Source organism: Rhinopithecus bieti, unplaced genomic scaffold, assembly GCF_001698545.2.
Source record: "Rhinopithecus bieti isolate Rb0 unplaced genomic scaffold, ASM169854v2 scaffold_7681, whole genome shotgun sequence".
In the NCBI taxonomy this organism is placed as follows: domain Eukaryota; kingdom Metazoa; phylum Chordata; class Mammalia; order Primates; family Cercopithecidae; genus Rhinopithecus; species Rhinopithecus bieti.
Window position 1 is genome coordinate 2,385,140 of NW_016806571.1, and position 18,600 is coordinate 2,403,739.

At 37.3% G+C, this 18,600-nt stretch overlaps 1 protein-coding gene across 3 annotated transcripts in view; it reads left to right on the forward strand.

Moving 5' to 3' along the window:
• The window catches only part of LDAH (lipid droplet associated hydrolase), a 152,669-nt gene that overhangs the window by 33,210 nt on the left and 100,859 nt on the right, over nucleotides 1–18,600 (forward strand). For all 3 annotated transcript variants that reach the window (XR_001886510.1, XM_017876835.1, XM_017876836.1), the window contains one exon: nucleotides 12,604–12,773. Coding sequence is in view for 2 of the 3 variants with exons in the window: in XM_017876835.1 (XP_017732324.1) it covers nucleotides 12,604–12,773 (170 nt within the window). In the remaining variant the exon portion in view is untranslated. The remainder of the gene's footprint in view (nucleotides 1–12,603; nucleotides 12,774–18,600) is intronic.

An 18,600-nucleotide genomic window follows, 5' to 3' on the forward strand; every position in this document is an offset into this window, starting at 1 on the left:
GCCCGCGGCGGCGGCTGTGCCTGGGCTTGCTCACGTTCTTGGTCACCTTGTGGCCCTTGTTGAGGCCCACGGCCATAGGGTAGCGTAGAGCCATGGCTACTGCTCTCCAGTGGCGGCCGTGACGGAAGGCTATAATTTTCTATTCATTTTCAAAACGGATTACCTTCCTTTATTGTATTTTTAGATTAAAAAGTTATATGTGCTTATTAAAAAATTTAGTATGGAAAACTGAATAAGAAAATAAAAAATCAGCATCCTATAAGTTAAAGGTTGAAAAGAAATACTAAAACTTCATAATGTTTTGTTTTAATTATGCTTAAACATTTTCAACCTAAAGCCTAACAGACATTAGCACCTTGGCACTAAGAGATGAGATTTTTCAATGAATAATACTTTGTGTAATAGCTCAGATATTTTCTAGGCTGAAGTAAGCATCTAGGAATAGCAGCACCAGGGACCATATTTTTAGTGCTTTTCCACCTATGACAATATCATGATGAAGTGTGTATCTTAAATGTTAGTGAAATAGTTACATTTAGATTTTTAGGGTATTTTTTTCAACATTTATTTACTTATTACTTGTTTAAAACTTGTAGGTGGCATATGTTATACATTAAGAAAATATTTAGCATAGAATGTTTTTTAAATAAATAGTGGACTTCCAGTTTCAGCTCTGACATGTAGAACTTGGAATTTGTCACTTCGCTCATTGCAGTAAGAAAAAAGCTGAGGCTGAGTGTGGTGGCTCATGCCTGTAATCCCAACACTTTGGGAGGCCAAGGCAGGTGGATCAAGTGAGGCCAGGAATTTGAGACCAGCTTGGCCAACATGGCAAAACTGCACCTCTACTAAAAGTACAAAAATTAGCCAGGCGTGGTGGTGCTCGCCTGTAATCCCCGCTATTCGGGAGACTGAGACATGAGAATTGCTTGAACCTAGGAGGCAGAGGTTGCAGTGAGCCAAGATTGTGCCACTACACTCCAGCCTAGGTGACAGAATGAGACTCTGTCTCAAAAAAGAAAGGAAAAAAGAAAAGAAAAAAGCTGAACAAAACTAAAACTCATTTTTCTTAGACCTTTCAGAGAATTGAGGTCACAGGACAAATTGTCACCTGAAATCTAGAGAGACAAGGAAATACAATGAAGATCAGCTTATGTGAAGCAGAAGACACTAGTGCCATTGATGTAGAATACATAAATGGTGATTTTGATGAATTACTGGGGGTAAAGTACAGACTATTTTAAGAGTAACAAACTTCTGCAAGCCTATTCTTAGGGGACTTCCTCACTTTCATGGGTATTACCTCTAGGAACCTTATCAGGTTCTTTTGTGAAAATTTGAGAAATGTCCCCTATGGTTTTTGTTAAGGGTAGAAGAGAAGTAAGCATTTTGCAGTATGTCCAGAATATTCTCAATAACATGACTTACTTTCCAAGGGAAAAAGAGTTCCAGAACTTTATCCAACCTGGGGGAAGGGCAGTTAGCCAACTCCATCTTCCCCTAGCCTTCCTGTCTCACATGCAGGAGAAGAAAAAAAGATGACAAACACTTTTGAAGATCACAGCACAGGCATTCAGGCCCACTGAAAGACTGAGGTTTAATCTTTACATTATAGGATGCTTCCCTCCTCATTTTACCACCATGTCTATAGGCCTCTACCTTAATAATAGTATATTATAACTATAGGAGCTACAAAACACAAACTCTATTTAAGAAGGAGTTCTTAGGGAAAACCAAAGACAACAGAGAAAAAAAAAGCAAGATCATTAAAGGAAACTGAAGTTTCTGATACCTGTAGCTACAGAAAACAGTAAGCATAGCCCTGCCCAGGCGCAGTGGCTCATGCCTGTAATCCCAGCACTTTGGGAGGCTAAGGCAGGCAGATGACCAACCTGGCCAACATGATGAAACCCTGTCTCTACTAAAAATACAAAAATTAGCTAGGCATGGTGCTACAAGCCTATAGTCCTAGCTACTCAGGAGGTTGAGGCGGGAGAATTGCTTGAACCCAGGAGGCAGAGGTTGCAGTGAGCCAAGATAGTGCCACTGCACTCCAGCCAGGACAACAGAGTGACACCCTGTCTTAAAAAACAAAAAAAGCATAGCCCAGCTTCTAGCCACATTAACATATACCCTCACATAAAAGATCTATTTACCTCATTCCTGTTACTCAATATATCATGTCCAGCTTTAAGCAAAAAATAAAATTAGAAGGCATTGTAAAAGGCAAGAAAAAAACCGTCCAAAGAGACAAAGCAAGCATCAGAACCAGAGTCAGATATATACTTTTTCCAGTTTTAGAAATATCAGATCAGGAATTTAAAGTAACCATGATTACTACGTTGAGGACTCTAATGGAAGAAGTAGCATGCAAGAACAGATGGGTAATGCAAGCAGACAGTAGGGAACTCTTAAGAAAGAATCAAAAGGAAATATTAGAAAACACTGTAACAAAAATGAAAAATGCCTTTGACGGACTCGCCAGCAGACTGGATGCAGCTGAGGAAAGAATCAGTGGACTGGAAAAATAAGTTAATAGAAACTTTCCTAACTGAAATGCAAAGAGGAAAAACAATAACTTATAAAAGTACAACGCATCCAAGAGTTGTGGGACAATTTCAGAAGGTGTAACGTATGCATAATTGGAATACCAGATCAAGAAGGAAGAGAAAATGGAGAAGGTAAGAGTTGAAGTACTTAATGCCAGATGACAAAACACAGGTCTAGGAATCTCAGAGCACACTAAGCAGGGTCAATACTTAGGATCTACACCTACATATGTCATACTTAAGTTGCAGAAAACCAAAGACAAAATCTTGAAAATAGGCAGAGGAAAAAGCGCCTTACCTATAGACGAACAAAGATGAGAATTACAGGGAACTTCTTGTCAGAAACCATTCAACAAAGAGGAGAATGGAGTGAAATATTTAGTGTCGAATGAAAAATAGCACTTACCTGGATTTATCTATCTAGTGAAATCATCCTTCAAAAGTAAAGGAGAAATAAAGCCTTTTTCAGACCAATAGCAGCTGAGGAAATTAGTTGCTGGAGACATGCTATGCAAGAAATATTAAAAGAAGTTCTTTGGGGGAAAGGAAGGTGATAGAGATCAGAAATTCAAATCTGTATAAAGAAGAGCATGGGAGAAGGAACAAACGTTTAAAAAGTTTATTTTTCTTATTCTAAATTGATCTGGTAGATAGCTATTAATTCAAAGTAATAAAAGTAACAGTACGTTGAGTGATTACAACATTGATAAATGAAATGAATGCCAGTAATGTTATAAGGGATGGAAGAGAGGAATTGGGAATACTCAGTTTTAACATACCTGGACTAAAGGTGAAGTAGTATAGTGGTATAGTGTTACTTCAGATGAACTTAGATTTAGTATATATGGCAAATTCTAGGGCAACCACTGGAGACAGGGTCTCACTCTGTCACCCAGGCTGGAGTACATTGGTGCAATCGTGGCCCACTGCAGCCTCAACCTGCCGGGCTCAGGTGATCCTCCCACCTCAGTCTCCCAAGTAGCTGGGACTACAGACGCCTGCCACCACACCTGGCTAATTTTTGGATTTTTAGTAGACACAGGGTTTCACCATATTGCCCAGGCTGGTCTTGGAACTCCTGGGCTCAAGCGATCTGCCCGCCTCAGCCTCCCAGAGTGCTGGGATTACAGGCATAAGCCACTGTGCCCAGCCAAAAAGAATTTTTTTTAATAAGAATAATTATTATGAGAAGAAGAGAGAATGTTAGATCATTTTAAATGCTCAATTAAAGCTAGGAATGTAGAAGAGAGTAAGATTTTAAAAAGAAAGAACAAGTATAACAAGAAATATTTATAAATATGATAGATATTAATTCAACTATATCAGTAATCACTTTATTTATTTAGCGACACAGTCTTACTCTGTCATCCAGGCTGGAGTACAGTGGTGCCATAGAGACTAACTGTAGCCTGAAACTCCCAGGCTCAAGTGATCATCCCACCTCAGCCTCCCGAGTAACTGAGACCACAAGTATGTGCCAGCATGCCTGGCTAACTTTTGTATCTTTTTATAGGGACAGGGTTTTGCCACGTTGCCTGGGCTGGTCTTGAACTCCTGAGCTCAAGTCATCTACCTGCCCTGGCCTCCTAAAGTGCTGGGATTACAGGCATGAGCCACCATGCCCAGCCTCAGTAATCACTTTAAATGTGAATGGTCTAAATATACCAATTAAAATACACAGATTGTTGGACTGCTTAGAAGGAAATTTATAGCATTGACTCATATTTTAGAAAAGAAGGAAGATCTAAAGTCAATTACCTAAGTTTCTGCCTTAGGACACTAGAGAAAGAACAATTTAAACCTAAAGCAAAGAGAAGAAAAGATGATAAAAATGGGAACACAAATCAATGAAGTTGAAAACAAGAAATTATTAGAAAAAATCAACAAACCAAAAGCTAGTTATTTAAAAGACTAATAAAATTAATAAACCTGTAGCCAGGCTAAGCAAGGGGGGAAAAAGAGAAGACACAAATTACGAGTATTCAGAAAGAAAAGATTCATTGCTGCTGATCCCTTAGATAATAAAAGGATAATAAACTTAACTTAGATAAAATGGACGAATTTATTGAAAGATGTAAGCTCCCAAAACTCACACAAGGAAAAATAGATAATCTGAATGGACCTTATCTGTTAAAGAAATTAAACCACCAAAGCTGAATAAGGACAAAACAAGAAAAGTATAGATCAATATCCTTGAGGGACATAGATGCAAAAATTCTCAACAGAATACCGGCAAACTGAATTCAGCATCACATTAAAAGGATATGGTCATGATCAAGTGTGCTATCTTAAGTCATACTAAAGACAGAAGCAAACATTTGAAGAGAACATGAATGGCAACTTTGAAAGTTGAAAACAGATTCGAAGGATCACCCTTGATCAGGTGTTCTCAAACTTTGGCATGCATCAAAATCACCTGGAGGGTTTATTAAAACACAGGTGCTACCCTCTGAATTGTTCATTCAGTAGATCTGGGGGTGGGACCTGAGAATTTGCATTTCTAACAAGTTCCCAGGTAATATTGATGCTGCTGGTCCTGGGACCACATTTTCGGAACCACTGCCCTAGATGTTCACCAATAAACACTGAGGAGGAAAACCAGTAGAAAATATCTGTCATGTGTCTGAATTTTTAGGAAACAGCTTTAATTCTAATTGTAAATTGACATCTTATTATTTATAACTTTACTTTGAATATGTTTATCTCTGTTTGGCCTGCTTGTGTACTATTGAGTTAATAACTTAGTAATTAGAGCCTGGGTTCTTTGCTACCTAACGAGAACAGTGCCATCTAGAGGCATTAGCCCAAAGGGCCACCGTAGGGCCAAAGGAAGCTGTGGTTTCTGGAGAGGGTGAAAGGGCAACTCACTATCATTAAGGACTTACTGACAACCTACTGGGTTATTAACTGTCATGCTACGGGGTATACAAAGGGTTAGAATTGCTTGCCAGTCTCCACCTTTTAGGTTCGTGACTTTCTATATTCTGAGTAACTCAAAAGTTCTGTGAAGGCTAAGTAGGGCTCTGGGCCTTACCAGCCCCTCATTCAGCTAGAACAGGTCTGCTCTCATCTGTTGTACACATTGGAGATTATGTTTGCAAATGTATGCTATAGTTGCTTTGGATAGGCAGCACAGATACATTATTTGCTGTCCAAGATTGTCCTAAGGTACTGGTTTTCTGGCATGCAAAATATAGTGTGAAAAATATGTAATCATTGAGAAAAAGGGCATAAGCTATAACCACACATCAAATGTTGAAATTATGTCTTGCTTCATATTAGCGCATGTTAAAATTATGAACAGTTGGAAATAATATTCTAGTGGACCACATTAGCACAATCATAAGTTGAATACAATTGGAAGAACAGATGTTCACCAATGTCAGAAGGGGATGATTTGAGGGGGAAAAAAGTGTGAAAAGAAAATTTGAGGAGTTAGGAGTATAAACTGTTTTCTGGATTTGATTTGCTATAGAGTCAGCATACATGATGGGAAATTCATTATCAACTATTTCAAGTCATTGTTTAGAGAGTACAAAAAGAAAGCTAGAAATCATGCTGGTTTCGTTTTAGCAGATAAAAACATTACCTAAAAAAGTTACACAGTCTTGCAACTAACGATGAATTTGAGTCATGCTTATCCAAAGAAACAATAAACTACTCTCACTGCAGTCCCCCAACTAGGAAGAAAGAGAGAAAACCCAGTGGAGCTTTCTCTCTTGCCAGGACTGGGAGTGGCAGGGCAACAAGGAGGTGAGATAGATGAGCCCAAGGCAGGAACAACCAATCAATCAACTCTCAGGGCTCACAGTCCCTAGAAATGAAAGCAGGTAAATCTGTGGGTCAGAAGAGCGAAAAGCCAAAGTGCAGAGCAAGAGAAAGAAGTTAGGAATCAAGCAAATTGTTAGAGTGCCAGGACAGACAGAAGAAGTAGGGAGAGTGAGCATTGCAGTTAATATCCATAACACAGACCAGATTGTGCACTCCTCTCTTGGCAATCTATAGGTATCTTCTCATTGATCACAGAACTGAGTCCAAACTCCTTGGTGTGAAGTTCAGTTTCCTCCTTTATCTAGACCCAACTTTCCTTTTTAACCTTATGCTTCACCTTTCCCTATAACCACATATAGCCACAGAACTCATAGCTTTTTCCAAGTAACAGCCGTGGAAACATGGCTGTTTCCAAAATAGCACTTTACAATAAAAAGTAACACACTTTTTATGCGTTTTGCTTTTATTGTTTGCTAAGTCTATAACATTATGTTCCCCTTGCTGAATCTCTCTTCTGTTTCCTGCTAAGGACTGTTGAAGTCCTTAGCAGATAATTGGTTTTAGTCAAGTGGAAAGCATAATTTGATGACTGTGGTTTTCACCTTCTGTTTGGAGAATAATAATTAAAAATTATTTTATAAAACATAAGCTTGGGGTTTACAAATCTTAAAATTTGTTTTCTAAATAAGAAAACAGTGTTAAATAGAATAATCATCTCCCGTCCCCTCACTGTGATGCATACTTTAAGAGCCAACAGAGTTGTATCAGTGTTTAGATACAAGGATCTTACAGAATACTTCGGGAGGGAGCTGGGGATTGATGAGAGTGTACTCTCACTTCAGCCTAGTAACCTCAGGACAGTTTTGAAAGGAAGGCCTTATGGATCGATGAACTCGGTAAGCATACAGAATTAGGGACCACAGTTTTCATTGAGCCAGTTCACTGATAATCAGTATGAACCCATAAAATCCTTGGGGGCTTCTGTATTCCGTGTGAGAAGGAAATGAATGGTGATTTTCCCTACAAAATGGGAGTAAGATACCTAGGAACAACAGCACGTCAATGCATTCTTTTTTTTTTTTTTTTTTTTTTTTTTGAGAAATTTTTTAAAACATAGAAAAACATAGTTATATAACAATCAAAGATTCTATTACTCACAATTGACAGTTAACATTGCCATAATTACATAAATATTTTGTTAACAAAATAAGTGAAATAAAACAATACAGAAAAGTTTTGTTCTTTGTATCCCATCTCCAGTTCTATCATGAATATAGAGTAAATACTTCATGTATCTTTTTATATTTTTAGTTTATATATATATATATTTGTGTAGCATGGTGAACAACATACGATTTTTTATGTATTTGAAAAAATTACCTAAGGAGGAAACTGGTTTTTTTTTTTTTATTTCTTCTAACTACATAGTTATACATGTGCCATGGTGGTTTGCTCTACCTATTGACCTGTCTTCTAAGTTCCCTCCCCTCACCCCGTACCCCACAATGGCCCTGGTATGTGTTGTTCCCCTGTCTGTGACCATGTGTTCTCAATGTTCAACTTCCACTTATGGGTAAGAATATGCATCACAAGGAAACTGCGTTTTCATCTTGATCAAAGAATTCTTTAAAATATGAAATATTATTTTAGCCTTTGAATTTTACATATAAGTTGTTTAATTAAAGTTATTAAGATACAGCTTCGGAGTAATGATTGGGGGCAGGATGGAAGAGTTTAGTAGCTGAGCAAATTCTGGTGTGAGATGTAGTTACAGTATGCAGACTCAGTCCTACCAAAGGCGTGTGTAGTGCTAATCTCCAGTCTTGTCTGTTCTGTGGTCAGAGATGACCTATAAATGCTGTTTGCATGAAAATAAATAGTTGAACTTATACATTTGTATTCAATATATAGCCATATATATGAATGGCAGTTAAATTTAAACTGTTTTGCTTGGATTCAGATACATAGTTAAATGTATACATTTATAGTAACATACATGTAATAAAGAATATCTTCTAGTTATTTATCTTGGGTAGAGTGGGAAAAGGTACAGTACTTTTTATGAATCAAAGTGCCATTACCCTTCTATTGTGATCCAATAAACCCTGTTCTTTTCTCAAGCAAATGCTTGAGATACTTAACTTTGGCATTTAATAATTGTGTTTTTATCTATGTCTGTTTCCTCTTAGTAGATTATGATCTCCTGAAAGGCAAAGGTAGTATATTTTATTTATGTCTGTACTTTCAATAATACCAAGGGCCAATTAGTCACTGTTTTCTGTCAGAGTAGTCAATTCAGTTCATGTAAAATGAAGAAAATAATAATCATGAGATTTTATCTGTGTTCTGAGGCTGTAAGGGAATTTAAAATTGAAAGCACTTTTAATGACTGCTTAATAACTTTAATGACTGGACCAGCAAATTTGAGCGATTAGACAAAAAGTTAATGTGAAGTACTGATTTTATTTAATTTCTCTACTAACTATTTCAGAACAAGTTGTGTATACCTTTTGAAATAAACTGTAGAACCGATAGGTGAGCTGTGAAGTGATATCTAATAGAGATGGGTCTAAGAAATAGGCTTAGGTTCTAAGAGAAAATTATCAATATGATACTTAGGACCATTTATTGGTAACAATATGGTGGATTGTATTGTCATCCACCAACTCAGGCAATTCTCAATTTAGAAACAGATTATGTTCCAAATGTGCTTCGTTGATTATAACTTGGAGTACAGTTTCCTCATAGAAAGAATGGTATAAATGATTTCCATATTAGCATTCTTCTGGTTTTGATACAACTGAATGTAATTTTTTCTGCATTTTTTGGAGAGTAAGTTAATAATTACTAGCATTTTCTCAGAATATATTACTATTAAAATAATAGGAATGAAAATATGTAATCAAGTATATAGTCTTTTAACCTTTCATTTTCTGCTAGTAAAATAATATCTAGAATTTTATTTATTAGTAACATGAAAAAAGATAGGCTGGGAGTGGTGGCTTACACCTGTAATCTCAGCACTTTGGGAGGCCAAGGTGGGTGGATCACCTAAGGTCAAGAGTTTGAGACCAGCCTGGCCAACATGGTGAAACCTCATCTCTACAAAAATTCACTGGGCCTGGTGGTGCGCGTCTGTAATCTTAGCTACTTGGGAGTCATGAGAATTGCTTTAACCCAGGAGGCAGAGGTTGCAGTGAGCTGAGATTGTGCCACTGCATTCCAGCCTGGGCAACAGAGTGAGACTCCATCTTAAAAATAAATAAATAAAATAAAAATAAATTTTAAAAGATAGCACATTTAAATTTTCAATCATTGTTCATTTTAGAAAGTACTTTCCCTGTTAATCTTACCACTTCGGCAAACACTAACTCGTAGTATGTTCTTCTTGAAAATCTCTGAGTAGTTCCCAGAGGTAAAGCCAGATCTACCTCTGAAATATTCTGATTTATAATGTCCTTTAAAGTTTATCTGAAATGCAATGTTTTAGGACCTTATTTATGATGTCAATGAAATTTTAGAATATTTAGCTCATTTTCTTTCTCTTTGCTCTAACCATGTAAATGTTCTTGGTATTATTTGAAGGAGGACTTAAATAACAGGAATTGAAATGATGGCAGTCATAGCTTTTATTTATCTGTTTATGCCAGACACTTAAACAACAGCCATTGGAAGCTAGCATTATTATCTCTATTTTGTGTATGAGGAAACTGAAGCCTAGGTTAAAGGATTTGCTCAAGTCACACAGTTAGGGAGATGCTGAGCTGAGATTTAAACCCAGATTTATCTCATCTCCGGAGCCTGTTTATCTTTGTACTGCACCTACTGTCCCAACAAAAGGAAAACTTGGATATTTCCATATCCAAGTTTCAAAAAATGCTGCATATTTTGAAAAAGAACTTGGGATGCAAATATTAATATTATTGTGGTGTTTTCATATGAAAGAATGATATGATCACTTTTGGGTAGAGTGATTAGAGAAGCAGGGTATGAACTATTCAAACCTAAATAATATTTCATGCATAAAAAGGTGGATTTGGAGCCATTAGAAGTCCTACCAAAGTCAGGTTCCAGATTCTCTCTCTTCCCAGTTCTGTTTCATGCTTAACTTTCTTGTTAAGTAGAGAATGAATTGTAAGCTGACCTGGGAAAAAGAGTGAGAGCATAACATATTTTACCTGGGAGATTAATAGTACTATGGAAATAGGGAAGTAAGCCTCATTGAGTCAAGAAAAAGCTTTTCAATAACTGTATGCTGGACTTTGGGGAGCAGTGGTAAGCAAGACCTAAATTGTAAACTAAGAGTGAATTAGGAGTAGTATAGTGAGATAACTAAACAGGGATGTTGTGGAAACTGAAAAGACAGCCACTTTACTCCTCATATAATGAATCATAAAAAGGTCTCTCAGAGGAGATAATGCTTGTTTCAAGTTTGTAGGATAAACAGGACTTCGACTAAAAGGAGAGATAAGCACTAAAACAAACAAACAAAACCTGTACAAACAAAACAGAAAAGTAGTTTTTCTGAGTTTGGGGTGCCTTTTGAATGAACCATACCGATTATAATTCCCCTCAATGCCTTGCAAGTCATAAGAGCAAGAAAGTCAGTGTTCAGTCATTCAAATTTTAGGAAGCAGTTGACTATCTTATGATATTTTGAAATACTACACCCTGTCATTGGGTTATATATATGTTCATAGGGAAAACCTATTCTACTCATAGAATATTAGAGCGGCCAGCATCCTCAGAGATCATCTAGTCAGTTCCAATTTTCATTCAACAATAACATTTGCTGTGTACTAATCACAGGACACAGATGAAAAGATGAACCTTGCCTTCAAGGAACTCACAGCCTAAGAGAGGAAATAAACATACAAACAGACAATATGCAAGTTTGATAAAGTGCTATAATAAAAGAGGTACTGATTAAGCACAGAAGAGAGCTCATTAATTTTTCTTGAGGATTAGCTAGGTAAAGTTTTAATTAGGTCTTGAAGAACCTAGAAAAGTAGTTCATTTGTGACAGGGAGGGAGGATATTTCAGGTCAGGACTGTGCTGGTTATTTAAAAGGGACAGTTTTCCATTTGACCCAGCCATCCCATTACTGGGGATATACCCAAAGGATTATAAGTCATGCTGCTATAAAGACACATGCACACGTATGTTTATTGCAGCACTATTCACAGTAGCAAAGACTTGGAATCAACCCAAATGTCCATCAGTGACAGACTGGATTAAGAAAATGTGGCACATATACACCATGGAATACTATGCAGCCATAAAAAAGAATGAGTTCGTGTCCTTTGTAGGGACATGGGTGCAGCTGGAAACCATCATTCTCAGCAAACTATTGCCAGTACAGAAAACCAAATACCGCATGTTCTCACTCATAGGTGGGAATTGAACAATGAGATCACTTGGACACAGGAAGGGAATCATCACACACCGGGTCCTATTGTGGGGAGGGGGGAGGGGGGAGAGATAGCATTAGGAGATATACCTGATGTAAATGACGAGTTAATGGGTGCAGCACACCAACATGGCACATGTGTACATATGTAACAAACCTGCACATTGTGCACATGTACCCTAGAACTTAAAGCATAAAAGAAAAAAAAGGGGGACAGTTTTTAACATTTCTACTTAAGTTTTTCCATCTGGATTCCTTAAATAAATAAAGATTATCTAAAATAATTAAGTCATATCATGGACTTTCTTAGTTGTCTGTTAGTAATATAAATTAGCCTAAGCAGCTGGTTCTCAATGTGTGGTGCTGGAACCTAGTGCATCAACATCTCCTGGAAACTTGGAAATGCAGCTTCTCAGGGCCCAGCCTAGACCTACTGAAACAAACCCTGGGGTGTGGAGCCCAGCCATGTTTTAACAAGACTTCAAGGGGATTCTGATGTATGCTCAAGTTTGAGAACCACTGGCCTAAGCTAACAGTAATACACGGAATTATTGAAAGTTCATGGGCTTTGAGGATTTGGAGACCTGAATTTGAATCTCACCTCTCCCACTTAGTAAGTTTGTGACTGTTAATCTGTCACCTAATATCTATGAGCATTGGGATTTTCACCTATCAGGTGAAGGTTATAATGTTTCCTTCCCAAAATTGTTGTGAAAATTGGTTAATATAATGAATGCCTAATATTTTCACTGGCACATTGTAGGCTTTGATAAATGGAAACTGCTTTTTATCATGATTGTTATCTTTTCTGGATCATTTTCAGTGATTACTTTTACTTACTGAATGAAAACATGCTCATAATTTGCTTTTAGATTCAAACGCTCAAGAAATTAAGGACATCTATGGACTTAATGGACAAATAGAGCACAAACTAGCTTTCCTGAGAACTCATGTGCCAAAGGACATGAAACTTGTGCTCATTGGCCATTCGATAGGCAGCTATTTCACTCTTCAGATGCTGAAGCGAGTCCCTGAGCTCCTGGTAAGTACATCTCCAGAGGTGACTATGGGTGCTGGACTGTGTGCCTGCACAAATCCTCCTCACCTTTCCTATGTTCTTTTGTCTCTTGTTCAGTTGATAAATAGAACAGAGAGAGGGATATTTGCTTGCTGCCTTTATCCTTATCTCCATATTATGATGGACTTATGTGAATGTATGTTCATAATGTTTCAAAGAATAATGCTGAGGGAGATAGGAAGTTTCTGAAAGAATGCCTTTGAATCTAGGGTTATCTGGAGTTCTTATGTTACACATTACTTGCTGTTTTTTATAAAGAAATATTTAAGAGCAGTCACTAGGTAAGACCTAGACAAGAATCTTTCTTTTGTGGGAAGGTATTTTGTAAATATTCTTGCCTTTTTCAGAAGGAAGAAATGTGTCATCATCATCACTGATAGGCAGACAGCTGTCTTTATGGAGCACTACATCTTTATTAAGTCATAAGTCCAGATCCTTACCTGTTCTGTATCTTGGCAGCCTTTTTGAGACACATACTCACAAATACTTGCAAATATTTATTGGGTACTACTATGTGCCAGATATTAAGTGAGGTGCTAGAGACACAAAGACCTATTTAAAGTGCCCAGGAAAGCAAGTAAACTATAAGAGATATAAAACCAAACAAAACATGGTACTTCCACTGACATATACCATTGAAATAACTCACTGAATGGATGCAATTCACAAGATAATTCATTTCTTCTTTATTCAACAAACATATATTAAGCCCTTTCCATGTGTCAGATCCTGTGCTATGTTTTGAGGACGTCCCAGTGACTAAGACAGTCTTTGAAGTAGGAGAGCCTGGAGTCTGCTTGAGGAGACAGTCTAACCAATAGATGTGATACCTGCTGTCTTGTTTAAGTTCAGGGGGCGTGGGAGCATGGAGTGCTGGTAGACCTAGTAATCTGAAGCCAAGATAGGACATGATCGCTTCATGGCCGCTTTGTGCTAGGATTTTGACTGTTTCTCACTCCATGGGATAAAATATCTTCAGTGGGGTCTCAGAGCTCACTAAGCGCTTGCTCCTTTTCTCACCAGCTTCACCTGCTTACTTCTTACTCATAATTGCCCTTGGGAAATGTACAACTATAGCCTCCCTTGCTATGGTTTTTAATAATAAATGGAGGTTTTAAATTATTATTGGGTAGAAGAAAATGTGTTTTTCATTTCTAAGTGTGAATTCAATAAATTCAAGATTGTACTCTGTTCTCTGTATTACTGTCTACTGTGTTGGTTTCTTTTTCCCCTAAATAAGGTGTCGTAATCAGAATGCAGGCTTTTTTCTTGCTTTTAGCATTTTGCACAGCTTCTAATGTCTTTTGTGCCTTTGAAGTCTCCTCTCGTACTGTGTCATGTGGTTGCCATCTTTATGGTGTCCAGCCCTGCCTCTTAGTGGTTCTACTTATACAGTTGCTGTGAGTTCTGGCTCTAGAACCAGGACACCTATGTTCCAATATTTATTGTCTTTTTTTTTTTTTTTAGTCTGTCTGATCTTAGACAAGTTATTAAGTCTCTACTTCAGTTTTGAGTCTCAACCTCAGTTTCCTCATTTGTAAAATGGGGATAATAATATGTTCTTCAAAGGATTTTTGTGAGGAATTATATAAAGCATCAAGAATGATATCTGGAACTTTAAAGTTCCAAATAAGTATTAGCTATTATTATTATTAGGAAGTAACTCTAGAGTCATTGTCTCAGTCATTAGGTTAACTGTTGTATTAGGTATCTACTGCTGTGTATCAAATTGCCCCAAAACTTAGCAGTGTAAAACAGTATACATTTCTTCACTCATAGTTTCTGGTCAGAAGTCTGGCCACAGCTTAGCTGGGTTCTCTGCTTCAGGGTCTCTGCCAAGATTTTAACCAACATGTCTTCCAGGGCTGCAGTCTTATCTGAAGGCTTTAGTTGAGATGGATCTGCATCCAGGCTCACTCATGTGGTTTTTGACAGGATCCCATTCCTTGAGTGTTGTTAGACAGGGGGCCTTCACTCAGTGGTGGCAGTTGGGTAGAGGCCACCTTCTCTAACATGTCAGCCTGTCTAGCTTACTTCATTAGAGCATGCCTGGAAGAAGAGCCAGGGAGACAGGCTGCTAGCAGATGAAAGTCACAGGCTGTAACCCAGTTACAAAGTGACATCCCATCACGTTTCCTGTATTCTTGTTAGAATCAAGTCACTACATCTAGCCCACACCCAAGGGGAGATAATTACACAAGGGCATGAATACTAGGAGGTGAAGGTCACTGGGAGCTGTGTCAGAGCTGCGTACCCCACCACTCTAAAATTAGGATTTCACTTGTGTGTTGTGCAATCAAGCACATGGACATAGGATGTACATAAATTAAATTACTGCATTTATTTACTGGTATAGGCAGTGACTTGTACCTGTCAAATAAAATGTAGCAAACTGACATGACATAATTATTTGTTGTTAGTTGTTCCGGGTGTCTTAAACACTTTAAAAACATTAAAAAGGATACTTGCATATTTGAAATAATAGCATTACTGTTCTGTAAACATAGGCAAGAAAATATTCATTTCGGAGCTCATCACAGGCTATTATTAACTTAATCACAGATCTGTTATGGTTTTTGTGTTTTCTCCAGATCTATTCTGCATGTGATGTGTGGTTTCTCTTTTGTGTATTTGAAAACGATTTTTCAACACATTGTCTTGAACCCTTCTCTCTTTTTGGGCTCGTATTCACAATGTTTGTTGGCAAAGAAGTAGAATGCATCTCAAGTTTAGTGTGCTTTCTTATAGCTTGTTCAGCGTCATAACTTTCTAATTATTGTCCTGCCTTCAAGTGTCCTTGCTTTTGCAGGAATAGTGGTGAAAAGGGGAAACAAAGATGAAACGTGAGCTTAACCTACTTTATTTGTGGAGACATAACTCAAACTGATTATAGAGTTTCCAGAAAGACATGTGAAGCAGTGTTTTATCTTCTTAAAAAGGGCGTAGGCTAGAAAATAATGTGTGCAATAAATTGTCCAAAAGGTCACCTCTTTTGGGGGGTGGGAGGGGCAATGAACATCTGTATGATTTTTAAATTATTATTCAGAAGCTTTATCTGGTTTCAATTAACTACATTGTTGAAATTCCCTACCCATCCCCAGCCCCCATTAAACACCTGGGTCAGTGAATATTGGTGGTGTGATCCCTGCCAAAGTGTTGAAATTTCAGTGTCTCTGGGCTACTCTAAGACACTGCAGTGCCTGCATGCCTGAAGTTAGCATGACATGCTCCATTTGAGATGCATTTGACAAATATGTTTGTGTAAGCCAGAATGTTACAATCCTTAATCATTTTGCCAAAAATAAGTTAGCTATTATGTTTTATAACATATGAAGTGTGATAATAAGAAACTTGTGTTTCCATCTCTTCTGTTATTTTTTACTGGAATATTTGACTCTCGTAAGATTTTGAGGACATATGTGTAGTTTAGTAGCTAGCTGGCTTATTTAGTTTTATTTTGGTTCAGCTCTTTGCAATATTTTCATAACTAATTATAGGCAACTTGGTCTTAAATCATTTTAAGAGACTTACTGTATATGTCAGATACATTGTCTGACCTGTATTTTAATATACTAAAAAAAAGTTGCCGCTTTAAAAAAATCTGGTATTTAAAATTATTTATCTAAACAAATTCCACACATAGAATTAGAGATATTCTTCATATATTTTTAAAGTAATGCTCAGTATAGGGAATTTAAAGAGAAACTTGAGCAAATAGGTAATTGGAAGACTGTTAAATCGTAGCTATCATGACTTAAAATAATAAACATAATTGTTTTTAGGTTCATGGGATCTTAGAACTGAGATAGGCTTTAGAGACAATCTGGCCCCATCTTTCATTTTATCAATGGGAAGTGAGAGAAAGGTCCCTTGCCAAGATTCAGCCTTGGCTCTGCCTGAATCTGGGGTGGAGCATACTGATATTAGCTGTGAGTATAAAAAGAATCCAAGAAGGTATTGATGGCTCCTCCAACCTGTGGATGATAGCAGAGACTATAGCTATTACAGTGTGCCCTGCACTGTACACAACTGCTAGGTTCGTGTGACTCATTGTGTTGGTGCTCCAGGAGTAGGAAACCCCATGAATGCTCTAGCAATTTCAGGATTGTGTGTTGCTGTAGGGGGAGAATAATCAGAAGCAAAAAAGTAGTAATCTTATCTCCACTATCTAGAATCTTCTTTCTCTTATCAACCATCTATATGTTAAAAATGTGTCACCTGATTTTGCCAGTAAATATTTTTCATAAAGTTCAAGTTTGGGAGTTGAGTTGAAAGCCCTTGATTCTTCACTGAGTCTTGGGGTGAATATCAATTAATATAACTTTAATTTTCCTCTAAGAATTTATATAACCTTTAATGATAACATGTTTTCCTCTTCCAGGGATATCAGATCCTTCACAAACTTATTTTTTTATATTATTTGGCCTTCCTGTGCACAATAACATAGAGTTTCCTTTGTCTGTCTGGTTGGCAAAACTGTTTTCTCTCTGAATGAAATTTCCAGATTACTTAAACTCACTATCTTAAGTACCAGACTATTTTATCCAACAGGATAAAAATTTGTCTAAAGTATATTACTTACTTATCTGCCTTCTTCAGCAATGCATATTGAGTATAGAGGAATTTTTTTCTTAGTGATTTAAGGGCAGTGGTAATAACACTATTATTTTGATAGTGTTATACTAGAATAAAATGTAATCAAAAGGAATGTGCCTGTGTCCTGAAATTTCTTAGGTGATAATGCTTTTTCATTAAAAAAAAAATGTTTCATGTATGTCTAGGTTAGTTTTTCTATCTCCTCGCTCAGTGTTAAGTACCTCTTCTCTTCCCTACTTCTAATTTATTGCTGCTAATTTGCTATAGGCAGAGAAAATCAATAACTACATTATAATTTTTTTTTTTTTCAGTAGAAATGAACAGGTCCTAAATAGATAAAGGAGTAAAACTGACAGCATTAAATGTGTGGGCATTGTTATCACTCAGCTGTTTTTTCTCTTCTTTTGAGATCCTCAAAAAGAATGTTTTGGGGCATTTTAAATACTCAAACTTTTAGAGACTCAACATATAACTACAGCTGAGAAGCTTGCAAAAGTATACTAGGAGAATTAGAATAGCATGTTAGATCATGTATGTTTTGATTCAGGAATATACCTCATCCATACTAAGGAAAAAATAGCTTCAGTGTTCTCCAACAATGAGATTATTGAAACTGTAGTTTACTTACACTATTCTGCTGAGCCTTCATGTCTGCTGTCAAAGTAAGACATGCTTGTAAGACGCATTCATATGTCAGTCAGCTGTGTTTAACAGTTGAGATAATCGGGAGGGAGGGAGAAGAATAGGAAATAACTCATTTGTCATAGTAAATTTGTCAGAATCCTGTCCCTAGATTCAAGTGACAAGACATGGAAGGCAAAATGAGGCAGTACTGTAAGGCTCTGAATGTTTTGTCGAGAGAGGTGTCTTCTACCTGGGAAGCTCAGAAAAAACTTCCTGGACGAGCTTCAGGGCCACTGAAGGATGAGTTGTATCTGGAAGTAGAGGATTTGATATGGTGACTAGGGGGTACTGTGCATTCTAGGCAAGGGGGACAGCATGAAGAGAAATGGTTTTCATCACTGGGCACAGGGAGAGGGCAGTGGGTGGTGTGACTGGGTTGCAGCAGAGTGTGCCTGGAGGGATCAGTCAGACATGAGATTGATAGAGATGGACAAAAAGCTGGGCTAGGGAGTGTGGACTCATTTTCTGGACAGCAGAAAGCCACTGAAGGATCTCTGATGATAGCAGTCAT